The 10,914-nt window shown below is 40.8% G+C and overlaps 1 protein-coding gene across 1 annotated transcript; it reads right to left on the reverse strand.

Annotated features, from left to right (window-relative positions):
• Nucleotides 1-1,037: 1,037 nt before the first annotated feature.
• trhra (thyrotropin-releasing hormone receptor a) lies at nucleotides 1,038-8,916 on the reverse strand. Its single transcript, XM_073485818.1, has 2 exons — nucleotides 8,110-8,916; nucleotides 1,038-1,481 (listed from the first exon to the last, which is right to left on the reverse strand). The coding sequence occupies exons 1-2, from the start codon at nucleotides 8,914-8,916 to the stop codon at nucleotides 1,038-1,040; spliced, it is 1,251 nt and encodes a 416-aa protein (XP_073341919.1).
• Between the last annotated feature and the right edge of the window lie 1,998 nt (nucleotides 8,917-10,914).

The raw sequence follows: 10,914 nt of genomic DNA on the forward strand, positions 1-10,914 counted from the left end.
ATCTCATGCTATTGTTTTGGTATTGTTTGGTAGTTCGATGAGAGACGAGCACTTTTATTACGTAAACCTTTCACGTGGGGTTATTTTGGCTACTAAAGCCTTGATGGCCACAAAGATGATGACAAATCCCAAATGGGAGCTATGGGCTAATGCAGGTTAAAGCAGGCTGCTGGCATGGCAGAGTGCTTGTACTCTTACCAGTAATCAGACCCAGCCATAGGAACAAGTAGGCTAACATATTAACTGATGAAGTAACTGACCCAACATATATGCAAGCTCCATGGTTGTAAACATTTTCACACTCCAGGATACACTGAGAGAACATTTAGAGAGCTTCTGTTTATTTTTTGTAATAATCATTAGTTATTCTGACTGCAGCACACACAATTCTTGATCACTTTTCTGACTGTGCATCCAACTAGGGAATCTTGAGCTCAACAGAAACAGTGACTTCATTTGTGTCTTGAATAATTTAAACTGTGATGAAATGTTTTGCCATACCCCCCAGCCCTATAGAATCAACTGCTTAAACTTTCCACTGTTAAATCTGAAGTATTTATTCCAAGCATCTCGTTTAGAGTGGAGAGAGAATCCAGTCACTTCACCAGAGGATAAACTACATGACACTAACTGCTCTCATGTACGTTTTTCCTATAACAGTTTAAGCTGAAGTTTATTTCTAAGGTGTCTCTGCATTTCATCAGAAGGATAAGTTCAGTCACATTCTGTGTTAATACAGTGTTTCCTACTTTCTCTGCAGAACTGAATAATCACTGCTGTATATGTATGAATCAATAAACCGCTTCACTTATTTTGTACAAAATGCTAAAAGGCCTGTGGGTCAGCTCATTCCACAGCATCCAATTTAGCTTTTGGCAAATGGTGAAATAAAAGAAACTTCTGAGTGAAAACACCTTGGAGGAATGAAATTGGAAGTGTCTGGGTATGTTTAATGAAAAACTACTACTACTATGTCCCATAGGTGAGTCCATACTGCAGCTGTCAGAATCCTTTATAGGTGGAGAGTTGGTTTTGAGTCAGGCTTTGACATCACCCCCAGACAGGGAAGGCTCCTTGAATGGCATTTTCTTGGCACTTGGCAGGATGCTAGTGGGTAAGTACTGATCTGACGGCGTGTTCAGCTCATCGTCCATTTCCGTAGTGAAGTGGTCGGGACTCTCCCCATTGGACGTCTCCTTGATGACACTGTAGGTCAGCGCCACACTGTAAGACGCTGGTTTCTCCATGCGCTGAGGGCCACAGTGACACAGCTTCTTGAAGGCAGCGCGGAACTTCTGAGACATGGCGTTGTAGATGACCGGGTTGATGGCGCTGTTTAGGTAGATGCAGAGGCGGCAGAAGAGCAGGAACCATGTGTCCAGATAAGCCTTGTCCAGGAAGGAGTTGACCACCACCAAGGTCCGGTAGGGCATCCAGAGTAAGGCGAAGAGGATCACCACCACAGCCAGCATCTTTGTCACCTGATGAAATTCAACCATGTTTTAAATAAGACAAGAAATCACAGAAAACAGCACACGGCACATAGTCTAGAGGCCCCGTTCACAGACCTTTTTACTTGTTATAGCAGGAAAAACACAGTCGTGACTAATAACATTAATGGTGGTTTTGTTGTTCTCAGTTGTCCCAGTAATCCATTTTCATGAAATGAAATTCCTTTTTTCAAACCATTTATGATTAGCATTTTTTTTTAGTAATAGGCTTTCAAAGTATTTACATTCTGTAACTACCGCATTATATAGTAGTTTACATTCTTGGTGGCAGATTCTGACATTCGCATTTGAAATTCTAACTATCTACCCACGCACGAGGGATTCACAGGAAGAGATGCACATATGCAATCCAGCACTAGACTTTTTTTTTTTAACAGATATTCAATTCATAACTTTTTTTGTCTTTTTCATGATAAAAAATATACTTTTTTTAAAAATATGCTGTAAATTTACATTTAAGTCTTTAACTTCCAGTGCTTTATAACACAATGGCTTCCAGTGTTAATATCAGAGTAAAAACATAGTGTTCCCTGTAAAAACATGGTTATCAGTGTTAAAACAGACAAAAAACAACTGTACAGTATTCTGCTGCAGCCAAAGACACGGCCCAGGTCTCCCATTATGCAATGTGCTGAGTAGATGATAAGTTTGCTGTTTACGTTCCAAAATGCAAATGTTGTTGTAACATGTCTGTTCAGAACATCCTGTCTTATACTAGTGCTTTTAATTTTCATGCTGGTTTATAGTTTTTACCATCGGTGAAGTTGGTGTCACATTTTTTGAGATCAGCTGTAAACACCATCACAGGTCACATGTTATTGACAGTTTTATCTGGCAGCTGCAGCAGAAGAACCCAGTGCTGTAACAGTGAGATGTTGTGGATACACAGTATACTGCAATAATCTGTACTTAGATACGCCAATATTTAACTATTAGCCTCTGTAAAATTATAGGGTAGGAACATTTGCTGATAGATCACCTCTGTTGACTGTTAAGTGACCTTTTTTTAAAAAATGTTTTTATAAAATAACATGATTATGCAGTTATTTCAAAGATAGCAACCTTCAAATTGTAGACTTTAAATGTTTGTATGCAATGAATATGTGTAATTCTGCTAACATTGAACTGTAAAAGACCGGCATTTTACTGTAATTTGAACCGTCACTGATGTTAGATTAACCTGTTTATTTAACCTCTCATTACACAGTTCATACTGCTGTTGCTTCACATTAAAATCATTCAAATGACATAACAGGAGAGTGCATTTTATTGTGAAGCTATCACAGGAAACGTATACCTATTTGGGAAGAGGTCTGTCTGCATTCAGTTATCACTGAGCCTAGTGCTTAGAACAATCTTTCACCAAAAATGGCTCAACAAAGCATTTGTTTTCAACACAGGATCAGTTTCTGTTTGGCGTACTGTGAATGGCAGTTCAGCAGTCGTTCTTCTGTTGCATTTCTGACAAAGTAGATACTCAACAAGTGAATTCTGGGACCTGTAGTATTAAACCAAACTACAACAGAAATGATCGACAGATCAGAGGGACTGAAATCTAACGGACTATAACCTTAGGGCCTGTGATGGATGCACAAAGTACCGTCACGACAGGCTGTATCTTGTCTGTGAACACAGCTGCCGCTCCAACTAAAACTCAACTTGTGTGTTTAATGAGATTAACTCGGTGCAGCCACGCTCCTGCTTAAATATTGATGGTATGACTGGAATTTTGGTCACCAAATTCAGAAGAGGGAAACCCTCCTTTGCTGAATATTCAGTTTGATGTTTTACTTCAAAGCAGAACTTGAATATCCAAAAAATGGAAGATTTTACTTCTCATCTGGGTGCAGCCTGTACAGGGAAAACCATGGTGAGCCAAAAAAATCTATGATCCAGCACACACCAGGATACTATTTGACACTATTTTATTAACAATTACATTGAAAACAACAAGGAGCGAATTACGCATGTCCCATGTTGCTTCATCAGGTGATAATTTGGGTCCAAAAAGCCATTTACTTGCAGGAAAAAAGGCAGTAATGAAAAAAGGTTCATTCATGTCTTGTAACGACAGTCAGCAGGAGGTTAGTTCACTGCCTGCCTTCACAGTGGGATGCATTCATGATCAACAAAGTGTTCAAATCAGATCATATTGGCCCTCCAAAGTATGCTAGTAAAGCAAAACCACAAATGAGAAATGTATTAAAAAGCTAAATAAAAACTAGAAAAAGACCCCCACTGTCACAATCTTTTCTTAACAATAGGTTAATTAACAAGGTAAGGTAAATAGTTATTAGTGTGCATTCTTGAACATATTGATTGGTCAGAGCTGGAAGATGAAACAAAAGGACTGCGACAACTTTAGGGGGATCTCCAGCAGGTGACACAATGGAAGATGAGGTGATGACATCATTTTCCTCCTAGTTACGAGGACAAAAAAGTCTGTTACATTAACCAATAAATACAAAATGTATCAAATGTAATAAAAACTGTGTGAAATCATGTCGGTTAAAGTAAACTGTTTGACTGCTTGGCAGTTAATAAGATCCTAATCCTGAAACCTGAATCCGGAAAAAGAAGACAACTAAAAACCACGGACGATATGATGTCATTCGCTGTATATTCTGCCAACAGCTAAGCTTTGAGCAAATACCATGTCCACACTAAACCAGCATGTTTCTACACCCTAAACCAGAGCTTTGGGTAAGAGCTCCTACATATTCTCCAGGCTGGATTATTCTTAAACATTGTCATGTACCTGCTCAGAGTAGTGGAGGTGATGCATTATGGTTGAAGAGAAGGAGTGCAGGAGAAGGTTGAACAGAGGTTTAATAACTGAAGCTGTCGTACTGCTGAACACCTGTTGCTGTTTATCGAGCAATGAGGTGGATGACGAGTGATGAGGATTCAGCCTTTTTTCTCACTGATGGGGTGTTTCAGTGCAGTCGCAGACCTTTACCAAAAAGGCCTGAAAACATAGTCTTTAACATTGTTTCCACATTGAGCTGGCTTAGCCATCTAGCTAACAAAAAAAGAGAGTAGAGTAGAAATAACTCTCTTTTATCCGTCGTCAGCAGTGAGGTGTGAGCTTTCATAAATAATTCATGAAAACTGACGGTTCTACTTATAGGATGTGCTACTGCCCAAATGCTATCAGCGCTGAAGTTCTGTGGACACTTCCCAGAGTTCCTGGCAGGTTGACTGACACTAAAAAAAAGATCAACAGAGCCGCACCACACAGAATCCCAATGCCTAGAACAGAAAACATATACTGTATACCAGATTACAAGAATTTCTGTGTGGAAATATCATACAAATTTTACATACCTAGCACATAATTTTCTTTAAGAATATTATCTGAAGCAGTAAAATCATTTTCTGTGTAATTAAACAGTCTTTCCATAGAGAGCAACATTACAACCTGAAGATTAATGCAAATACAGCATCATAGACCTTTTTGATTGCACATCTCATAAAATATTCATTATTTATTCATGTGCTGTTGATTATTTCAAGTTAGGAGGACTAAAAAAATCTGTATGCACAATTTGAACAAAGTCTGGGTTTGTTAATATAATTACCAGATCCTGACGTGAAACTTGTATGTAATTAAATCTTATCCATATTTATACTGTGTCGCCTCAGCTGCAGCCAGGTGAGTCTAATTGGATTGGATAGGGGCGCTGGCAGTGTCATCAGTGAGCGAAATACTTAATCTGAGAGCCTCATTACTTCTTGACCTTTAGGTAATTCAGTAAGGTACACGGTTCATGGAAAGAATTGTTCCTTGTGTGCACAACTGACCACCAGGAACACGTGTGATTGTGTGTTTGTGGGTGTGCAGAAAACACAAGCGAGTATATACTGATGGAGAAAAAGCCTGTTTGAGTTGGGGCTGATTAGACTATCCAATAGAGCGTGGAGCCCCCTCAGGGTACCACACCCCCTGTCATTCCAGGAAGGCTTCTTCCACTGATCTGATAAACAAACGTCTAGCTCTGCTATCTACCTGTGTGTGTCTGGCACGGTGTGTCTGTGCCTTCAGCAGATTATGTTTATTTGTTAACAAAGTAGGAACTCTTTACAGGGTGTTATGAGCTTTAAACGGGATGAAGACGATGTCAGAGGAGGATGAAACACAAGTCTTGGATGGTGGATGGATGTGGCTGCGACATGAGCTCCACAAAAGCGCATGCATCCGTATAAATAAAGCTTGATCCTGAAAAACCTCGTTGTCTTTTCACTTTTGTTAGTTGAAGTCAGCTCAGTATGAGGTGCTGTGTGAATTTATGTTTCGGAGTTTTAAAAAGGCTGGTCAGCTCTATTCCACTGATAAAAAAGTGGGGGGCAGACTGAGTTCTGGCTGTTTTTGCACTTCACTTCACACCAGACTCAATATGAAAGTGAATGAGTGCTGGCAGCACTTCAGTGCACTGTATATTAAACTGAGTGCAAACAAAGTTTGATATAAAGTGCATTTTTCTTCATAAATTGTATATATGAATAATGTATGTCATGCTCCTGCAGACCCAAGGTCCTCTTTATCAGCTCAGAAAACATAGTTAACATTGTTTCATTACTTTCCCTATATGACAACAGCTTATAAACATGATTTTTGACTGAGGACTCATTTCAGAAGGAACATCATTACATTACATTCATTCTGTTTGGATGTTTGGTAGAGCCTGACTGATATCATCAGCTGATATTGGTCTATCATTGATTTGTATCGGCATATACGTTATCCATCATCACGTTCTCACTCCCAACAGCTTGATCAGTGGCCTCAAGCTTCAAATGATGACATTCTAGCTCGCCATATAGCATCAACTTTCAAAATAAAGCTTGCTGACTAACATATTATGACTTTTTGGCTGTTAGTAACACTGTAAAGCAATCTCGGTTTGGTTAGGTTTAGGGACAAAAATCACTTTTTTTTATTCCTAAACCACAATTTAGGTTTAGGAATAGATGATACTTTGATTTTAAATAGCTATATTCAGTCACTTAACTTATGTAACGAAGTCACATAAGTCAAGTCGCATAATATAATATGCCACTCACGTCAAGTTACATGATTCGAATACGTTAACTCACTTACGTAACATAACTTCAAAACAAATTGGTCAAACTTAAAAAGTGGAGGGCCACAGACCAGGTTGCTGTATTTGACGTTTAAGATTCAGAACAGGTGGATACTGATATGTGCTGATATGAAAACCTTGTTTTTTGTAGATTATAATGCAGAAAAAAACACTTGAGTTATTTTATAATTATTATATTTCCAGTGAAGTTTATGTTTCAGTACACTGATGTCATTTTACACATTAAAGTTTAAGTGTTTGATAACCAAATTTGAGGGATCATTGCAAAAAAAATTGTGTGTATATCGTCCAATATTGGAAGTATTTACTCCCTCATATTGGTATCGGCATCAGCCCCGAAAATCGAGTATCAGTCAGGCTTTAGTATTTGGGTGAGAGACTCCAACTGTGCTAAGTGCAGTTGATTTTTATATGCTCTGTATCTGTGAGTGGTGTTTTTAAGCAGCACAAGTCTATTAAAATTCCTGTTGTTGTAGTTTTAAAACAGTTTGTTCCATCAGGGAGTTAACTAAATCAAAAGATAAGAAAATTAATTTCTTAATCTGTACATTTCTGTATATTTTGAATATATCTGTTCATTATTAGCCCATATAACTTATAAACATGAAATATTTCCTTAAGTGGTGTTACAAGAGTGCTTTATGCTCACTTCTCTTTTTCTGGCTGAGTGATGTGTTTTGACTGTATTGCCTGTCTGTATTTTGGGTTTAACAAGCAGAAAAGGAAAACAAAGTAATTAAAGGGAAAAACTTTGCAAATATTAAACATTTCAGATATAGAAGTGGGGTCTGTGGGAACCAAACAATAAAAAAAGCAAAACACAAGTTAACAGATGTATCAGTATTGGTGTATGTCTTTTCTAATATGTACTGATATGAAAACTTTTTCTCCTTAAGAGAATATAATGCAGAAAAAAGATGCTTGGGATAATTTCATTCCCTAGCACTGGTGGACTTGCAGGGGTTGTAGCGATTGTGCCCTTGAGTGTGCCCCTCCGGTGGACGAAACGTGAGACAGTGCCCTCTCTTCACTGTAAATACAGATGACTTCCTGCACGCTGGTGCCCCATCACATACAGTCGGTGCCCTTCTCATGTTTCTCACCCCTGCCCCTCAAACATGCTGAGTCCGCCACTGTTTCCTACATGGATATCAGCATCAGCCCCAAAATATTGGTCAGCTCTGTTTTTAGTAAATTTGCCCCAGTGTTTGGAGTCACTGGTACTGACTTGATAGTTACACCACTTTCCTCAGTAACTATATATTTTTCCCCCCTTTTTTTCATGACATGATGTCCAAAGTGCTCCTCTCTGACCATTTTTAAAGCAAGTGAGCATGAGAGGGTTGGAAAGCATCTCTCAAATTTGTTCCTGATCGGGAGGAATCTACCCATCTGACACCTGGTGCAGCTGGACTCACTCCCCCGCACCTCTGCTCACACACCGACACAATCACTACACAGTGATAATGTGAACGAACAAACACTTTCCCCACCTGTCTGCGGGAGGCAGCCGTGGTGCTGCTGGAGGAGTTGGCTCCGATCATCCTCCCTCCCTGACTCGTCTCCTTCCTCCACTTCTTGGTGCTGTCCTTCGGGTGTGAAGGCAGCGGGTTGAGGAAAAGTATCCGGGCGATCAGTCCGTACAGAACCGTGGCCAGCATGAGAGGCAGCACGTAGAACACCGCGAAATCCGTGAAGTAGATGGGCAGGTAGTGACTCCTGGACACCTTGTAGGCGCAGCTGAGCAGCACCACGTTGTCGTACACCAACTTCTTGGTGTCTGACAGAAAGAGCCACATTACGCAGTAGACGGAGGTGAGCGTCCACACCAGCATGATGATCTTCTTGGCCCTGGATAAAGTGCACAGGAATTGCGCTTTGATGGGGTGGCAGATGGCGATGTAGCGCTCCACGGTGAAGGCGGTGATGGAGCAGGAGGACGCGTTGATCCCCAGGTACTGGAAATAAGTGATCCCCAAGCAGCCCGCGTATCCGAACACCCACTGTCCGTGCAGGGCGTCGGTGATGTTGGGCAGCCCGGCGGCGGTCAGGACCATCAGGTCAGCCGCGGCCAGGCTCACCAGGTAACAGTTGGTGGGAGTCCGCATGTGTTTGGTGGTCAGCACCACCAGGATGATCATCACGTTCCCCACGATCCCCACCCCGCATATGAGGGACACCAAAAACACGCTGACCACTTTGTATTCAACTGTGTAGTCAGTCCAAACGCCCAGGGTCTGGTTGTCCTGCAGCGACGTGTCGTTCTCCACAGTCATGTTCTCCATGGTGAGGTTCTCCATGACAGCAGGAGGAGCAGGCTGGAGCTGTGCGCGCTTTGAGGGGAAATCACAGCACAGAGTCACTCAAAATCATCGCAGCAGCCCAGCGACCACAGATCCTCCAAAAACTTCATCTCATCCACATAGATTCCCTCAAACTCATGCGCCAAATCCAGTTTGTGGTCATGCAAATCCATCAGATGAAACTCCAAAATGTTTTCCTCGTACACAATTAAGAAAAAGTCGACTGAGCCTCTGCTGCTGGTTGAAGTTTGAAGAGAGAGGAGGTGTTGCAGGCAGCTCCGCGCCCTGCTCCTGTCTCACTGCTCACACAGTCATGACTGAGAGCTTCCTGCAGAGCCTCTCTGCTGCTCACAGCCTCACACACACACACACACACACACACACACACACACACACACACACACACACACACACACGCAGACATCATCATCATCATCAGAGTGAAGACACACAAACTTGATCTTTTCATCATACTACACACTCATGTGCTGTATAAGATGTTTAAAGGAATACAAGCTGGGTTTTGAGCAGGTACAAAAGAAAACGCTTTTAAAGGTGCATTATGTAGTTTTGGGGAAGGAATCTTAATCAGAAGAGAAAGATCTTCATTGACTGATTGTTTTTTTTATGCCTAAACAAACTGAATAAACAAACTGACCGTAAAGGACCACACAATTTCATACTGTTTCACTTTGTTTATATTTGGCGGACCCTGCCACCTTTATAGCTTCAAACTGTGTTCTGAGGACCTCTGAGAACAGCTTGTTTATTCACTTATGAAAAAAATAAATATTTCTGAGATTGTATTATTACCTCATTAATATTGTAAATAGAAAAATCCTGACTTTGAATTTTCTCTCCAAAACTATATAGTGCCCCTTCAACCTCTTGCATTTAACATTTATAAGCAGTATATAAACATACAAAGAAAAGATTTATAATATATTTTACACATACAGTTATTCATATAATTACTCTAAGGCTATATTGACACAATTACACACACCCATTTGTATTAAAGGTGCGATATGTAAGAATTGACCACCTCTCAAATTCTCACTCTCAAACACATTGGGTGGAGCATTTCACCAGAGTAACCGCTAACTGTAGCTGCCGTTAGCTAGTTGGCCCGGTTAGCCATGCAACTAGTGGTCCGAATTGGGAACTCGAGCTCCAGGGAAGTGTTGGTGTTTACACCACCGGCAGAGGAGATTTGGACATGGGGCTAGCTGGTTAGCATGCTAACTTCAGTAGATATCGTTGCAACACAGTAAATAGAGGTCATTATATCAAAAATTCACAGTCTGTTGATAATTTGTAAATTTTTTAATATTATCAACTAAAATTCTGACATACTGCACCTTTAAAGGTATAGTCATTAATGCTAATCCAATGCACTTTTTGTCAAATTCGGTAAGTCAAGCAGGAACACAGCAAACTCTACATCCATCTTCAGCCCTTTCAACTTTCCTTCTCTTTCAATTTTTGTTCTTCTGACCGCTTTGGCTGTTTTTCAGCCATCTCTCCGTCTTCATTACACACAGCAGAATTACCTTGCAGCCAGTCCAGTTGCTCACTTTATGGCATTCCCACAACACCCCCTCCCCATGTTGCTACCTAGCCCCCAGGAGGAGCACCAGGCTCTGAAGCCAGTTTTCGTAGTGGCCAAACCGTGTAATTACATCGTCATGTGATGCACTGCAACCCAAAAAGACTTTTTCCAATAAGCTAACATTGTGAAAGACGGGTCTGTAAAACGGTGGATATTATTTTGAGCATCACAACCCCCATGAAATCATTATTTGTGCCATTCAGTCCAATAATATTTGGAAAGTCAAGAAAAGCTGCACGGTTAAATTATTTTATCCCCATTCAAGTTATCCGTGCACTTAACCGAAGTTAGCCGGCTCGGTTGGCAGAAGCCTCTAGTGCGCACACAATATCGAAGCTATGTGAAAGAGCCCCGGCCGGAAGTCGAGCGTTTTTGTCTCCATG

This window comes from Pagrus major, chromosome 17 (genome assembly GCF_040436345.1).
Source record: "Pagrus major chromosome 17, Pma_NU_1.0".
Classification (NCBI taxonomy): Eukaryota; Metazoa; Chordata; class Actinopteri; order Spariformes; family Sparidae; genus Pagrus; species Pagrus major.